The sequence below is a fragment of the Sebastes umbrosus genome, chromosome 8 (genome assembly GCF_015220745.1).
Source record: "Sebastes umbrosus isolate fSebUmb1 chromosome 8, fSebUmb1.pri, whole genome shotgun sequence".
Taxonomy (NCBI): Eukaryota; Metazoa; Chordata; class Actinopteri; order Perciformes; family Sebastidae; genus Sebastes; species Sebastes umbrosus.
The window spans coordinates 11,264,677-11,282,724 of record NC_051276.1 but is presented as its reverse complement, the minus strand read 5'-3'; the positions used below and the strand labels follow the sequence as shown (position 1 = coordinate 11,282,724).

At 39.2% G+C, this 18,048-nt stretch overlaps 1 protein-coding gene across 3 annotated transcripts in view; it reads right to left on the bottom strand.

Annotated features, from left to right (window-relative positions):
• fancc (FA complementation group C) overlaps positions 1 to 10,195 on the bottom strand; it is a 35,670-nt gene extending 25,475 nt beyond the window's left edge. For 2 of the 3 annotated variants that reach the window (XM_037778991.1, XM_037778993.1), the window contains exons 1-3: positions 10,013 to 10,195; positions 9,737 to 9,839; positions 4,061 to 4,287 (exon numbers count right to left, since the gene is read on the bottom strand). In XM_037778991.1, coding sequence (XP_037634919.1) covers positions 4,061 to 4,258 — 198 coding nt within the window. In that variant the 5' untranslated portion in view covers positions 4,259 to 4,287; positions 9,737 to 9,839; positions 10,013 to 10,195. The remainder of the gene's footprint in view (positions 1 to 4,060; positions 4,288 to 9,736; positions 9,840 to 10,012) is intronic. The other variant, XM_037778992.1, reaches the window with a different exon arrangement.
• Positions 10,196 to 18,048: the final 7,853 nt, after the last annotated feature.

The window sequence follows — 18,048 nt, the reverse complement described above, 5'->3', positions numbered from 1 at the left end:
TGTAGCCTATGCAGTTAAAATATTTCAAATAAAATAGATGGATAAAATGTTGGTCATGGATCCGAATTTAAAGTGTCACACACTATCAGGGGGTAGGGGCACTCTGTCATTCATTGTGAAGGAGACAGACTTACTCATGTGCTCGGGTATATTTTCATTTTACACAATATGTATATTAACTGTAACATTCCTAAAATAATAATAATCTAATTATATAACTTATAATATTTCGAGAAGATATTAGTTAAAATTTTCCTATGATGGTTGTTTCTTATAGTTCAGTCGGTAGTCCTAGTATGTTAAATACTGTAGGTTGGTAGGGTGGGGGTATACTTTATCGAACCACTTTTTTTATTGACGTGATTAGGATGTAATGTGTCAGCTGCCAGAGTTCTCAGACATAAAATACACACTGGTCTCTCCTCATCTCCCATCGCTTTAATTATTATTTATATTTACAGTATATACATTTTATTTATGGTGTTGTTGGATTGCTGCTAGACCGCCCCGTTACAGGTGCAGGCGAGAGAAAGGTTTTTAACTGCAGTAAAACTGTTGTTTTTGAAAGGTTGAATGATGAAAAATATGGACTGAAGCAGAATATTTCATTGGATCTCTCTTTTTTCAATACATTTTTACTTTTGGACTGAGGCAATTACAGAGACGGACGGAGCGCCACGTCGCTCGCTCTGTGTGTGTTTGAGAGAAGAGGAGGGAAGAGAAGGTGGAAGGTAGGCTAATGTTTCTGTAAGTTAAATAATAATTTGAATGTCAACGTTATGAATGAAGCTTTGAACTACTTGGTGCAGCCCTACTTGGTCATATTTTCTTTTGATTACACTTTATATGTAATGTTTTGGAGCCAGAATTGAACAGCAATCAGCAGTACTGTAGGGGGTATTTGTGAGTTAGGAATAAAAGAGGAACAGGAAAAAGGGAAGAAGAAAGTGTTTTAAGAATTTCTGAGAAGAAATCAAGATGGGAAAAAAGGTTGCTGCAATGCCAATATGTATCATTCTTGCTTAATTCACCTTTCATCAGAAATAATCAGAGAGCACTGAGCAAACATGGAGATGCCTAATTGTAGCATTGGATAAAAGGAAGACGTTAAGGTAACTTTAGGCCTATATGTTCAAAAACAGCACCAGACAGACAAGGGGATTAACTTGACTCACTCAAGTGGATGAGATCACCATTAATGGGAAGCAGAAAGGTAATAGGCCATGTAAGGTCTCTCTAAATGCCCCCACAACAACACCACCAATGCTGTCTGGAACACAGCCCTAACACTCTTCCTTCCTATCAATCCAACAACACATGGTAAACGTTGTGTGCGAGTATACATGTGCATTTGTGTGATGGTGATGCAACTAAAAAGGAATGTTCGTTTACAATAAGACCTTTAGTAATGTGTTGTGACTGCAGGAATGCCCATAAGAATGAGCAATCGCAACAGAATGTAATTATCACTGACTATCAGGACCAAATAGCCTTGTCAATGTTGTCCTTAATTATAAATGGGCTTTGAGACAATGTATCTTGACTTGATTAGGGACAGACATCTCAGACAGAAGTGACTGATTAAGTACGAGCCAGGGAGGCAAATGCGACAAGTTTATAGACAACTATGTAGAGAATAGTGAGGAAACACTTCTGTTCTTCCTGACATCACGGAAACCACAATAGCCCTAACAATAAATAGCAAAGTTACTATGGTGAGCTAATAAATAGACACTTGTTGACGTGTTTTGTCGAATTCCTCACACCCTGTGTCCATTTCACTTTGGGCAGCAGGATTTTCCAATCAATTCCCTTGAGGAGTGGTGCAATACTGCAGCAGTGAAGTAGAAACCAAACAATTAGGGGAATCCTATGGTGACTGTGCACAATCACACAGGCAACAGACTGTGTAAAATATGGACATAGTCTCTGTGACGTCACCCATAGGTATTTGAAGAGCAGCAGAGGAGACAGCTAGCAGCTTGCAACCTGATACGATGGCACCTACCTGTCACTCAAAGAAGCAACGCCCTCAGTATGCCTAACTTAAACCTTTAATATAATTTAAACAGGTGAATTGTATAAAAAAACACCTCCTGTACAGTTGTCGTGAACGGGGTATTAAGCAAAAACAAAAAAGGCTGTAAATATGTTTATTTCTTCTGTAAAGTTGGTCATTTTAACATGGGGGTCTATGGGGATTAACTCGCTTTTGGAGCCAGCCTCAAGTGGCCATTTGAAGAACTGCACGTTTTGTACTTCTGTGCTTATTTGCTTTATTGCCTGGAGTTAAGAAGATTGATACCACTCTCATATTTGTCTGTTCAATATGAAGCTGGCTCTGTCCAAAACTAATAAAATCTGCCTACCAGCACCGTTACATTTGACAAATTTACAAGTCATATCTCATTTGTTTAATCCATACAAAAACTGAAGTGTAAAAATGGAAATTTGTGATGTGCGGGAGCATTTCTTAGCTGAGTACAGTGATTTTCTGAAATTCAACCTCACAACGATGACAAAACTCCAGGAAGTTACTGTGCCCAGAGAAGAAATAGTCTGACAAAATACCCCGCCTAAAATGGCAAATAGCCATTCTACACTTCAGTTTTTATACAGATTTATCAAGTGAAATATAACATGGTAATTAGTGAGCTGTAGAGGTGCTGCTAGGTGGATTTAGTTACCTTTGGACAGAGCAAGGCTAGTTGTTTCCCTCTGTTTCAAGTCTTTATGCTAAGCTAAGCTAAGCGTCTGCTGGCTCTAGCTTTATATTGAATGGACAGATATGAGAATGGTATCAATCAAACTCTCAGCAAGAAAGCAAATAAGCATATTTCCAAAAGATATCAAACTTTTATTCTAATAAGTGCAATATTGAGAGAGGAACACACTTGTCTAACCAAGTGTAAACCTGGAAATTAATAATAACTAGAAGTATTTCTCATCTTGGGCCATAAACCACAGGAAAGTTGTTAAATCATCAAAGGATGCAAAATGCTGCCAAGAAGCAGGCTATCTTCAGCTGGTCTTTTATGAGCCCACTGCCAGTAAAAATGATTTCAACCCAATTAAGCTATATCATTCTCTTGTTTTTTCTTTCTTTGTATCCGCTCCATCATCCTACACATGCTGACACCTCTGCATGACGCATACGTGGAACAATGCTAACAGAGAAGGAGACAGATAGATAGAAATAATAGCCAGTCAATGCTTGACCTATAAAAATATATGGCTAGTTGCCGAAGTGGAGAGGAAGAAGAAAGTAACACAGACAGAGACACTGAGACTGATTCTAACCATCACCAGAGTGTTACAGTAAAACATATGGACTGTAGAATCACAAATGAAAACCTGCAAGAGCACCGTGACTGTAAGAGTAACAAGAAAAAGATTTCTTACGTGAGATAAAGAGTATTGTACGTGAGAGAGAAATGTGAGAGAAATTTGGTAATAAAAAGCAGAAAGACAGGAAGTGCTATAAGGGAAAAGAGCTGGAAGGAAGCAAGGCCGCAGTAACACTGAAATCTCACAGTCCTGCACCCCTCCTGTCCTCTGCCCCCTTCCCAAATTTGCTGGACCTGATATGGGGATACATTAGGTTAGCGCTGGAGGTCCCAATGCGGCTATTACCTGACTAACTCAACACTGCAGCACTGCCAGCCAGACATACACAGCCTCTGCACAGCACAGTGCAGCCTCTGTTAGTAGGACCCTACCAACGCTGGACTTACTATTCATGCCCTGGCTTAGACAGAGAGCGAGCGTGTGCATGTTTGTACGAGTACTAGACGTGTTGGTGTCTGAATTAACTTCAGGCGGCTGTTTAGCCAAACTGATTCACTGATCTAATTTATTTCATTAGGTAAGGTGTGACAAGACTGTAAAACAGGCCGCTTAGTGGATATGGACCATTTTATTAGACTTAACAGGCATCTGGGAAATAAAAGTGTATATCCAAATCTGTCAAGACTATAAATCTCAGAGCTTCCATTGCATTGTGACAAAGTTAAGAATATATTTGAAGCCACAAGCTCAACTTGTCACTACATCTGCTCACCACGTTGTTGATATGTGTGAGGAGTTGCTGGAGGAAATCCCTCAGTCGATTCAAGTGCTGGCAGGTGTCTTTCCGAGTGTTTGGGCTGTCAGCCTGGCCCCAAGCCACTGCTTTGTCCAGCCAGAACTGCATCTCCTGGACGTTCAACATGGGCTCTGACGTCTGCTGGAGCTGGATCAGTGGCTGCAGCTGAGACATTTAGCTGCTTGTCCAGGTGAATGTACTTACTGCAGGTGAGACAAAGAACAAGGCTGTCATCAAGCCCAAGGATAACGCACACAAAGAAACACAAATATTTTATCATCTGTCCTTAATCATCTTTACTGTACATTGTGATCTTGACTTCACATAAAATGTCATGTATAATAGCAGCATCCCTAGATTTCTTTTAATGAAATTCTGGGTTTTTCCAAAGTGTTTTATAGCCAACTCGCCTCAAACAAAGACCACCTCCGCTAAAGGTGCCTCGTGGAGTTTCTGACCACTAGAAGACTGCAAGCTCAATAATGGATGTAAACAATGCAGGATTTAAAATATATTTTTACATTCAACATGTTTGTTAGACCTTAAGGATACACGCAGTGTAATTTGGTGAGAAAGGCTGTAAACAGAAACTTGTACATACGTTTAAAAAAATACTCCACAGGGCAACTTTAACTTCAAGGAAAGAGACCAAAGGCACCATTTCACACAGTAAGTGCAATCTATGTAATGAGTGTTGCTATTGTTAAGGTCATTATCTACCAACTAAATCAAATATATGCTACTACTACTACTACTACTACTATTATTACTACTACTACTACTACTACTACTAATAATAATAATAATAATAATAATAATAATAATGGTAAAACACAATCTGCAACTCTTTTGGAAATGATTGGGCATTAGGGTAGTGTCATTAAGATAAGAAAAGTTACCCTCTTTATTGATCCCCAGCAGGGAAATTAGATTGTTGCGGCAGTATAAGGACAGAAATAAATACAGATAGGCTAAGTATAAAAAGTAACAGAAATAAATAACAGGTACTTAGACCAAAATATATATATAATATATAATATAATAAAAAAAGAAACTATACAAGAGCATTTTGAGTTTAAATTATATGTTAAAGTGACAGTGGTGTGATTAATAGAAATAAATCATCAGTCAGTACAGTCTTACCCAAAATAAATGTTATTGAACCTGCATTAACTATAAAGTGTAACCATAAATAAAAACACAATTTTACAATATTCCATTATGTGTAAATAATTATTAAAATTAAAGAAATATTTAACAATAGCCTATACAATAAAACATTTCTGTACTGACAATCTATTTGTGTATCTGCCAAAACATATCTTGATAAACCAACACCATCCTGCCAATGTAATTGTTGGGCTCTACTTTATAATGTGCATGTGTGGCCCACATCAACCCCCTTTTTCTATTAGAGCAGAAGTGGATAATACAATGGAAGCAATATTAAGTGGAAAATAAATTGAGGCATATTGTGGTAATCTTGTGTTAAACTCTTATTACCACAATCTAACGATTAAACTTTTAAGCTCCAGGCATTCAAGTCTTCTCACACACACACAAACACACACCCATGAAGTCCTACTGAGAAATAAACAGCACATTCTTCACCTTTTATGATGATGGAGAGAAAAACGTGGGGGGGCAGATCACAAGGGTGTGTGTGAGGATGTGTTTTTGTGTCTGTATATAGCCTGAGAATAGTGTGTGTGTGTGTGTGTGTGTGTGTGTGTGTGTGTGTGTGTGTGTGTGTGCGTGTGCGTGTGTGTGTGTTTGTTGTTTTTTGCCATAATGACAGGTCTGTGTGAGACACCACAGGGTTGTGTTTTATGATCACCTCGTTACACATGATTTGTTTAATGTCTTGCCATCATCTCTGCTGGAAAGCCCCTATGGCTCGCTGATGTGAATATATAAATACTCATTTTCGGGGAGAAAAAAAAGCTCAACCAAATGAGGAACAAACGCCTCTTGTTGACTTGTGTTGGGAGCTCAGCATTTAGTAAAGCAGAGGTGGAAAAGAACCGTATGTCGAATACCTAGTAACAGACAGTCACCCACAATCTCTATCACACACAGACAGTTACATGAATACACAGGCATATATACTGTACATATACTGTGCTTACACAACTTTATTGGCGCAAATGCATGTCATTCAGGCAAAAAAATATATATATATACATGCACATGAACACACATGAAAGTAGTTCTGGTGTTGGCTGAACATATTCTGGAGCAGGAACGAGATGTGACGGGTCAAATATTATCTTTGAAGATTTGTTAAACTAAGCTTGTGGACTTTGGGTAAGGGTGAGTTTGCTGTTCCAATTATGAGATTGTTGACATTATTTCAGTATAATCAAATCAGTTTAACATCACTTTCTACAAATTTACTTCAGTATGTTATTTAAGAACACCTGATTAAATGAGAGTAATGTAAGGGTTGTCTCAATAATAGCCATAAAAGGAACAGTTTTGTCCAACTAATTTGGGCTAATGTAATTATATAGTTTTTCTTCATCATTTTGCCCCTCCAAGGCAACATTTATCACATGCCCACATGCAACCACACATCAACACATACCTGAATAAATGAGTGGAGAAACAAACAGTACAGACGCATCCAAACAGGGCTTATGCTGCGGCTTTCCTAGTCGCTAGATCTCAACAAAACTGAACACCTATTGGAGATTTTTGATCAACATGTTAGAAAGTGCTCTTGATCACCATCATCAAAAGACCAAATGAAGGACAGAATGGTGTTTCAATTGTCTAGTAGAGTTACCAAGACTTGGAGAATATATGCAAAGGAGCCGTTCTGGCAGCTTGTGATGGCCCAACATCAACTAACCCCTTACTAAAGTTGCAACTGATGGATAATTTAGTCTTTAAAATGTCAGAAAATAGGGCAAAAATGCTCATTACGGAGGTTGCATATAACAATTATTTTCATTATGATATGGTCGATTTATCATTTGGTCAATAAATGTCAGGACAAAATTGTGCAAAATGCCAATCACAATTTACTACAACTCATGGTGACATCTTCAAATGTCACAAAGGGGGTGGGCGAATCGATACGAAATATCAATACTACCAATACCGATGTCTCGTGTGCATCCTGACTAGTTATTCCGACAGACACATGACGGCTGAAGAAAGAGGAGCATGTTTGGAGCTATTTCACAGCTGTGAATGTTGATCGAGGGCAGTTTGTGCTTTTTTTGTAGCTATTTGCCCTAAAAAGTTTTAAAACATTCATTATTTTCAACAAGTAAATGTTTCCACTTTGTTTATTAAAAAAAATCTATATTTAATGTTTGCACATTCAATTTAAAATAAAAAAAACAAACATATTTTTGTTATATTCCTTTAAAAGTGTCCCATTTTTTATGGTAAATGGTAAATGGACTTGCAGAGGCTGCTATGCAAGGTGCCAACCTGCCCATCAGGATCTAATCTAAATACTCATTCACACACCAATGGCACAGCCTTCGGGAGCAATCAGGGGTTAAGTGTCTTGCAATTGGAGGACGAACTGCTCTGCCTCTGAGCCACAGCCGCCCCATGCATGCATGTGATAAGTAATTAACAGTGGAAAGCAACATGAAAGTACATAAACCAATTTTACTGATAAAAGTAATTGGAAGATTGGCATCAATATCGGCAATTCTGGCCCTGTATTACTTGGCAACGGATCAAACCCAAATTTTGAGGTATCTACCAACCAACTTCAAATTGCTTGTTTTGTCTGACCAAGAGACCAAAACCCCAAAATATTCAATTTAACAACACATAACACAAAGAACACCATGAAACCGGAAGAGAATGTTTGGCATTTGTGCCTGAAAAATTACTTAAATCATTTACCAATTATCAAACTAGTTGCAGGTTAATTTCTGTCAACTAATTCCTTTAACGACTAGTAATTTCAGCTCTACTCATGGCAGCTTCCCAAAGTCCAAGGTGGAATATCCAGATTGCTTGTTTATCCAGGAAGCTGTCCAGGACCCAAATATACTCAGTTGCAGTGGTGTAAAACAGAGAAAAGCAGCAAACCTTCACATCTTGAACTTCAGATTGTTATACATTTTTGCTTGATAAAGTACTTTTTAACAGTTAAAGCAGCAGTGGGTAGAATTGGAGCAAATATGATTTTAAAAAGTTATTTTCATATCCTGACAGTGGTGCATGAGAGGTATTTTGAAAAAAATCATGTGCCTCTGTGTCCTCCGGTGCTCCTAATGGCATCTGCAAGATTTCACAGACCGGAGGAAAACAACCAATCAGAGACGATCTGGAGTCTGCCGTCTTTGAGCAGCTGCTAATCACTCCCGAACTCCAATCAAATGGTCAAACTAGGCAGCGCTGATCAAATATGAATCAATATTCTGTTACTTATTTCTCGCATAAAATGTTTTCAGAAGTATCTTGTAGTGTACTGTTGAGCTGTAAAATGAGAACGTTTGCGACCCGGCAGCCATGTTGAGATCAGTTCAGGAAATACCAAGCACCACCCACCAGCCGGAGCAAACTTTCTCATTTTACAGCTAAAGAGTACACTATAAGATGTTTCTGAAAACATTTGAGGTGAGAAATAAGCATAACAGTAACATAATATTAATTCATATTTGATGAGCGCTGCCTTTTTTGACCGTTTGATCAGAGTTTGCAAGTGATGTGCGGCTGCCTCCGCTGAATGAACAGCAAATAGGAAACGCTCTCTCTCTGAAATGACCTGTGATTGGCTAAAGTCTCCCGTCACGGGTTAGATTCTTTTAAAGCCTGAAAACAGAGCCATGAGGAGGTGCAGAAGTCTAGTTGCAAAGGAGCTGACGCTAAATGGAATTTAGCCATAATTTTTTATTTTTTTTTATTTAATCAGCCTTAAACTTTACCTTTGAATGACTGTTTTTCTGTGAAAGAAAAAGATACAAATAGTTGAGATCACAACCATATCTTAGATCATCGGAAGCAACAGGAGCCTAATTATGATGTGTCGGTCGCGAACGAGCCGGCTCAAAGAGCTGGCTATTTTAAGTGAACGATAAGAGCTGGCTCCAGTCCGAGAGACGTTTTTTTTTTATTATTATTAATTCAAGGCAGCATGATAGGACGATCTTCTCAAATCAAAACAGCGCTACATTTGGCTGAATTATAAAAGGCAGAAGTGGTAAAATGAAGAGCCTTCTTGGTGAGCTGAGCCAAATGATCTGGCTCACTAAAAAGAGCCTGAATTCCCATCCCTACCTGTTTCCCCACACTCACTAACTCACCTATATAACATAACCAGAGGAAAAGCAGCAGAATTTGAAAATGTTTGGAAACCTTTGTTAGAGTTCCTTGGACGTCAAAGGGCACAGTCAAATTGAAACTGCTGTGTGTTGCTGAGTACTGTTAATGAAATTGTTGTGTGTTGTTTTTTTTGTTTGTTTTTTTGTTCTTCTTCTTTGAGGTATTTATTTATTTTGTCTTATCTTTTATTTTATTTGTTAGATAAGTGAAATGCATGAAATGTCATGTCTCTCTTTCTTTAAAAACATTTCATTGTATAATTTAATTATTAATATTGTTAGTCTGTCTGTATGTGTATATATGTATATATGTAAAATTCAATAAAAATATTGTTTAAAAAAAACAAAAACTTACCTGTATAAAACGTTGAGGTGCAACAACTTCACCACACCACAGGATGCCAGTATTTCCTCCACTGTAGCAGCTACACAACACAGTAAAACACCATGTCAGCTCACTGTGAAGACACAAAACAACTTTAAAATACACCTGCTGTACGTCACAGTGTCGAGTTACGTCACGATTCCATGAATGCTTAGCAACCGTGACTTCAGCTGTCAGCTTGTTAGCAAGTTAATCACTCTACCGTCGTGTAAATGTGAGCTACTGTAGCTTCAAATGTGGACTTACATGTAAACAAGACGTGCAGCCATCAAACTGAAATCTTCACAGAGCAGAAGTCAGCTTTATACTTTCATTATACATGTCTCTTGAGACAAGAAGACACACGTTTGTCCCGCAGATGTGACCAAACTGAACTTCCCTCTTCTCCCGGGGTTCCGTGTATGGAAGAAGACTATTGGCTGAGAGATCGCGTCACCACAACTCGTCATTCTGGCGGTGCATGCTGGGAAATTGAGTCATATGGCTGTAAGATAGATAGATAGATAGATAGATAGATAGATAGATAGATAGATAGATAGATAGATAGATAGATAAGATAGATAGATAGATAGATAGATAGATAGATAGATAAGATAGATAGATAGATAGATAGATAGATAGATAGATAGATAGATAGTAACTTTATTGATCCCATTCAAGTTTTCAGCATCACAGTTCCATATTGCAAAACATGTTAGTAAAAAGGCAGTAAAAAAGTTAGTAGTGCAAAGTACAAAAAAAATCAAAATACAAGGAGATGAAGAAAACTGTTAAAACTGAATATAGTGCAGGGTAACAGCTGTGATACAGGACTATTAGAAAAGTGAATATAGTGCAGAAGAGACTGTTCAAAATGAGTATAGTGCATTATTATCTGTCCTGCAGAGCGTCCTCCTCGCAGTACAAGAAGAAAGTCACTGTTTCCCACAGTGTTTCTGTGTACATTGCAGAAACAATGTGTTGACAAAATGTAAAACAAGGCAATGTATAGTGTTTTAAATAAGAAATGCTCCTTCTCCAAAGTGCATGATGTAAGACAACTATTCATATGAAAATAATGTTTTTAACTTAATGGAAATGATGCACTGGAAGAAGCCTACATTGTCTTTCCCTGTGGGCACCAAGGAGAAAATGACGATTGATAAAAAAAAAATCAGTAATAATAACACTACAAAGAATGATCAAAAGTGACTATAAAGTTGAATCAAAGTAAGATATGTACGCATGACACCTTAACTCTTGAGTTCTTATTCAGATATAATACATTTGTTTTTCTAAATTTCTCATGCATACAACTTGATCAAAATAAACTGTCTCATTCTGAAATACATTTTTATTTTGTGTGTGGCTAAAACATTTTGCAATTAATTTATTGATGATTTTGATCTACAGGTATTTTATATGCATGGGATATTATAACTATCTCAGTAGTTGACCTGGCTTAAACCTTATCCTGAGCATAGGCTGTCACCATGCTTTCCAAACAGTCATGCAATCGTAATGGAATAATTAAATCTCTATTTTCACGTTGTCATTTTGTCAGAATTTTAAAACAGTTTGACTTCTCTAGCTGGCCTTGGTTGTTAAGATAAACAATCATCATTACACACCCCCGTCATCCACTCATTAGCGGTTCAAGGGTTAAAATGAAACTAGAAGTGCCTGGAATGCTTATGTTCTCATCTGTGTGAGTAAGTTAGATTTCAGCACCTTTTACTGTAAAACAAACTTACAACGTGCTTCACAGGATACAGATACAGAAAAATAAGAAACATACAAACAGGGAAGGTAAGTCGGTAGAGATGGGTTTTGAGAAGTTTTTTGAAGCAGTTTACGGACTCAGCTGATCTTACAAAGGGGGGGAGACAGTTCCAGAGGGACGGGGCCCTAACGGCAAAAGAATTGTATGCATGTGTGTGATTCATTTCGGGAGTGAGGGTCCAGAGGGTGACGCAGAGTGCATACCATGGGCAGGAATTCAGGGGTCCAGAGCATGTCCCTCTGGAACCCAAAGCAAACGTTGAGGGGTTCCCGGCCCACATGGCTCGAACTGACAAATCACCCAGAGGCTCCAGCCAGACCCCGAGCAGCCCAGCACAGTGCACCAGGAAACGCTTGTTTAAACATACGTAATGTCACGTGTTAGTTTGTGCATGTATGTGTATGATTGGGATCCCTGGCAGATCTGGAGCACCTGGGCCCGGTGCTCCACCGGATATAAAGGCCCAGCTTCCCGTGCGTCTCTCTCTCTCTCTCTCTCTCTCTCTCTCTCTCTCTCCCTGCCGGCTGCCTGCAACCCCTTTTGCTTTGCTTAGCTTTTGTTGGACTTTTTACTTCACAACACCTCACATGTCATTATTCAAGCACACCCACATTGACACTACTGATTTCACTGACTATTACACTCCATAACTACATTTGATTCTTAATTCATATTATTTGTCTTAATAAATACTTCATATTATTTGGCATTTTGTGTCTGTTCCCATTTTTGTCATGGCCCACGGGCCGCGTTGTGACAACGTGCATTGGTGCCCGTATGAGAAAGAGATTATATGCATGTAAAGAGTGGGTTTGTGAACTGCACGCACACACTTTGCTTCTATGTCTCTTGTGCATGTATCTGAGTGAGGTCAAATGTGGTGGTGGCCTGGCTGTTACATGTAATGTGCGCCTATACCACTGGGATACTGCTCAATATGCATGTACAAGCCATGGTATGTGCTGTATGTGTGCACAGTATGAATGTTACAGTGGAACAGTACGGTGTGTAAGATGGGGAATGTGTTTAAAGTAGTCTAATGGCTCCGCATTAGACATCAGAATTTTTGTGGTAGGAAAGCCTGTGCCTGTGGATGTGTGTGTGTATGAGTTAGTGGGAGTGCGTGTGTGTGTACAGGTGTGTGCATATACGGTATGTGTGTGTGTGTGTGGTTTGCTGCATGTGGCCTGCTTTTCAAATAGAACATGGAAACTGTGTCTGAACGTCTGTGAGGTGCAACATCTTTTTTAAGTTTTAAAATGAGCTCTCCTTTAAAATATTTTCCACCACATATTAGCTTTCTCATATTCATTTGTAGAGTCATCAGGCTTTTTCACCTGTACTTGCAGGCTACTTTGATTCGGGGTTCTATGGAAAAATTGAAGTGCCATTCACATCATCCCCTGCCATTATTAAGCATGTATTAACTCAATAAAGTTATGTTTAATGGTAAAGTTTCACAATCAAAAGATTGCTCTTATTTCAAAATAATTTAATGCTTATAATTCTGCCAGCGTTTGGAGAACAGAACAAACAGGGAGGTGTGGACCCATAAGCAGACAACAGGTGACAGGTGCAGAAAAAAGATTTAATAAACACAAGGCTGAGAAAACTGAGAATCCAAATGTGTCCAAAGGCATGCAGGTAACATCAGGCGGGTAACTGGCAAACAGGTAGCACGTAACAAAACTCTAAGCAGTTAAGAAGCCAATGACGAACTAACAAAACACAAGGGACATCCATCCATCTGTAACCGCTTAGACTATCACAGGGCTGACACATAGAGACAGACAACCATTCATGCTCACATTCACACCTACATGCAATTTAGAGTCAACAATAACCTGCATGTCTTTGGACTGTGGGAGAAAACGGAGTACCTGGAGAAAACCCACGCTAACACGGGGAGAACATGCAAACTCCACACAGAAGTGCCCCAAGCCGGGTTTGAACCTGCGACCCTCTTGCTGTGAGGCGACAGTGCTACACAATGGACAGCACAGAGACTAAAGACACAAGGAAAGGATGGAGATAATGAGGGACGGGTGACAGCAGGGCTGACGAGGAAAAGGTAAAACTAATAAGGGCGGGGCAGACAATAACACAGGCGGGAAACAAACAAAGGCAGACAGTAAAATAAGACAAGACGCAAGAAGAGAGGCCTTTCAAGCTAAAACAGGAAACAAAATGTAACAAAAACCCTAGGCCTTGAGAAATTCTTAAAGTAACATTTCTCTTCCAAAAATGTGTGCAGTGTGTCTTTTCTTCTTTTGCTCCTCAAACTGCTGTGAATATATCTGAAAAATGCATGGCTTTATGAAAACATTCAGGTCCCCGGCCTGAAACTGACACACACATACATGTGAACACACACTTAGCTTTAATTATACACATTTGATCAAACACCATAAAACTGTTCCCGACATTTGATTAAAGTACCGTCACGTAACATATTTATGTTGGTGTCTCCATCAGTAAATGTCCACTGAAGGCAGCAGTTAAAATCATAAGGCGCTGGCCCAGGTTCACCATCAGCTCCACCCTGGCTGCCTGCCTGGGCCAACATGTAGGTCAACCAGGGCTCTCCATGTGCAGGGTGCTGCATGTGTGTGTGTCTAAGTCTTGTAAAAACATCAGCATATGGGTTTGGAACAAGGTCCCTGGCAATACTCGAAAAAAAAAGAGAGAGAAGGAAAGAAAAACCACGGCAAAAACTTGAGAGAGTGTGGTTTGATGCCCAAAGTGGAAACCCTGATGTTTTTGTGTGTGTATGCGTGTGTTTATGTACATGTGTGTGTTTGTCCTTGTGGCTGTGCATGTGTGTGTTGCTATGCCGATGCTTGCATGGGCACACATATGGATGCTAGGAGAAATGTAGTGTAAACCACGTGTGTTTTTACTGTACTGCTACTCTGTGATTATTACAGAGCCAAGAGACGGGTTGTCACGCAGTGGGGCAGCAACTCGTCCATATGTCTGCGTGTGTGTGTGTTTGCATGTGTGTATGTGTGCTTTCATGCTTGAAGTGGAGGCCTGATCACAGCCAACTGGGCGACTGCACCAGCGTGCTGTTATTTCAATGTCCAGTTGCTGTTTTTAATTTTAAAATGAGCTGAATATGGACCTGTCAAATTTGCAATACAATACAACTGAATAAACATGAAAACACATTGGTAATTATTAGTATTACTGTGGAGATGTTAACTTTTGGATAAACTCAGATGATAATCAGTATTTCTTGAGATACTTGTTTTCTTTCTTATGTCAGTTAATGAGCCCCACTGTGTGATGGTGCTTCATCTCACTCCTGGTATCCAACTCATTTTGTCCCGCTGGATCTTTTAGGACAACATAAAAAGCACAGACTGTCACTGCCATGCTGGAAGTTGTTACCAGTTTATCATCTGAAAATGATCAATCAAACTCTTACCCCAGTGAAAGAACCCCAACTATAAATAGATTTTGGGGAAAAGGCAAAAATGTGCGATTGCTAATTTCTTTGAATTGTAGTTGTTTTTGACCTTGTGGTTTGGCCAGAGAGAGATGGAGAGCTTAGGTATCAGTCTCTGGAGCTTATCCCGGGCTCACTGAGACCAGGAGCTGCACAGCTGCTGACAAATTTGTCAGTCCTGATCCAGACCAATCCTATTACCAGTTCTGGTCCAGACCAAAGCCATTACCAACCGGGCTCCGCCGCTGTGGCCCTACGTGACCCGACGCCTGACTCAGTGCACCACATGCAGATGCTGCTCTGCTTGAGGGTCTGGACTGCTGCGTGCGTGTGTGTGGTGTCTCCTGCTGGAGACCACGAGAGGAAAATATGAGCTGCTGCGATAAGCAACATTAAGCTCTGTTTGCATGCTCTTTGTCCTTTTACTCTTGCATCCCATTGGGTGTTTTCCTGATGCACATCAACTGGTGCACAAAACCTACTTTTTCCTCTGCCCTTTTTTTTTTACACACACACACACACACACACACACACACACACACACACACACAAACACACACATACACACACAATGAAAATGTCCATGCACACATACTTTCACAAAATTTTACGACTCTGTAATGCCAACCAAGTTGATAGAAATTTGTCTCAGCGCAGCTCAGATAAAAACATGAAAAACTTACAACATACAACATCATAAAGACATATTCATGAAAAATAAGGTATTACATTACCCCCAAAACAGCACAGGATTTTGTAGATATGTATGTTTCTGACTGAATTACTTCATTATTATGGTGTTTTCTTTTCTCAAACAAATTCTTGACTCTCCATTTTGCTATCTGTCATTCCACTGGTATTGATTTATTGTTTGTAGTATATTCATTATCTATACATCACTCAACAAAGTTGTTCTCCATGAAAGCTATCCAACACTTCTCCATCACTCAGTATCAGTATCACCCTTTAAAACATTTGAACATTTGTGTGTCTGAGTCTACGTTTGTGGATATAATAGCTGTCCCTCAGCCTGAGGACAGTTGAAGCAATGGAGGGGTGAAGGAAGGAGACATTCAAATTAAAGTAGAGGAATGTGCCGTTAAAAATCTTCAGATCCGTTTGGGCTTAACTCTGAATGTCTGGCTGTTAGGAGAGAGAGAGAGAGAGGAAGGTAAAGGAAGAGCTGTCAGAGGTGTCTCCAGACGGGGGCCAGCTCGCCCTCATAAATGGATTTGTGTCTCACACAAAGTTTAAAGAAGCTGTTTTCGGGTCTTCCTGTGTTTGTGTGTGTAGTGTTTTTTTTTTTGTTTGCTTCCGTATGCTTTTGTGTGTTCATTTCCTCCTCTGTAGTCCCCCGGTGGTGGAATGAGTTAGCGAACTCCATTCGATCCGCAGAGTCTCTTTCCACCTTTAAGAAAAAGCTAAAGACCCAGCTCTTTCATGAACACCTCCGCACCTAATGACACTGATGATGTTGATGACGATGATATTGATGATGATATTGAGGATGTTGTTGATGTTGTTAATGATGATGATGAATAAAAAACAAATCTGCTCCTATCTATACACCCTATGTACTGCCTGTCGGTACCTGTGTCCGATCGGACTTGAAGCTGTTGTTGGCACTTACTCACGTTGATCCTTGCTTGTGTTGTACGGATTGTCAGATGTACGACGCTTTGGACAAAAGCGTCTGCTAAATGAAATTGTAGAATTGTAGAATTGTAGAATTAACTTAGGTGGTTAAGTTGCACAGCAGTTAATGTCATTTAAGGTTTGACACTGAACAGTCTTCATGATAAGAAAACAAGTGAAGAGAAAACAAGTATATTTTATACAATGACGACATCTAAACTCAATGTGTGCAATTGAGCTCTTTTTCAAATGGCAGTTCCATCAATTTATATGAATCCATTTATAATCATAATAAAGTAAAGAAGTAGGCAGGGTTATACCCTATGTAGGGTATAACAAGGGTATGTGGGAGTAAAAGTCCAATCTAGTTTTTTATCACAGACAATGTCATGTAACTGGCTCTTTGAGAATTTCCAACTCTTTGATGGATGTAAACATTCTCAGTTAAATCACATCAGCAATAGAAATTTCAGTTGAAAATTGAAAATTGTTAAAGCTACTGCCTGGCTGAAGACTGTGTCTTTGTAAACTGAGGTGATATTTAGGAAGACTTTTTTTATCACAATTTCCAGAGGAAATTATAGTGTAAATGCCACCTTTTGTTCCTTATTTACAGCTTACTTTAAAGAAGCCATTTTTCTTTTATATATTCTATTTTGTTATTATCTTCTCTCTCTGTAATTGTCTTTTTAAGTATTCTGACACATTCTTGTCTTTGTTTTCCTCTACTTGTTTGTCACAACCTCTCTCCCCAGGGTTATACTGGGTCATCATGCTCAACATAAAACAACCTGGTAGTAGGAAATAAAAATACAACACAGAGGAGCCTTAAAAGGAAATCAAGAGACCTACCCAGCCTCTACAGCCTTATAATGTCTGGTTTGAGCAGTCACAGAAGATGTGTGAAATTTTGCCTAGAGGAATAGATCTTACCTCACATAACCCCCCCACCCACCCTTTGTTTTTTTTTAATCGTTCACACATAAGTGAATCACTTGTAGGTCTCGTAAGGTGAAATACATGGGACCAAACAACTCTACAATCATACAAAACCACATTATTTACAGCATATTTACTTCTCTTTCATGCACAAACACATGTAGTCACAAGGACACACTTTATGGCAATGCCAGGAATTTTTAAAGTATGCTTCTTTATTGCTTTGAGAGGAAGCTGAGGATTGGCGGAGGAGAGGGAGAGAGGTTCTGTGACCAATGTGAAACAGCACGGCATGCATAAGCCTGTTCACACCGGCACACACAACACACACACACACACACACACACACACACACACACGCACACACACATACTGTATTTACTGTGAACTGCACGTTCACAATTATTAATACTATTAGGGAATGATTCATGTGTCTTTACAGTTTTTTATATGTTAATAAAGTACAGATTTATGTCCCTTTCTATGAATGTTTGT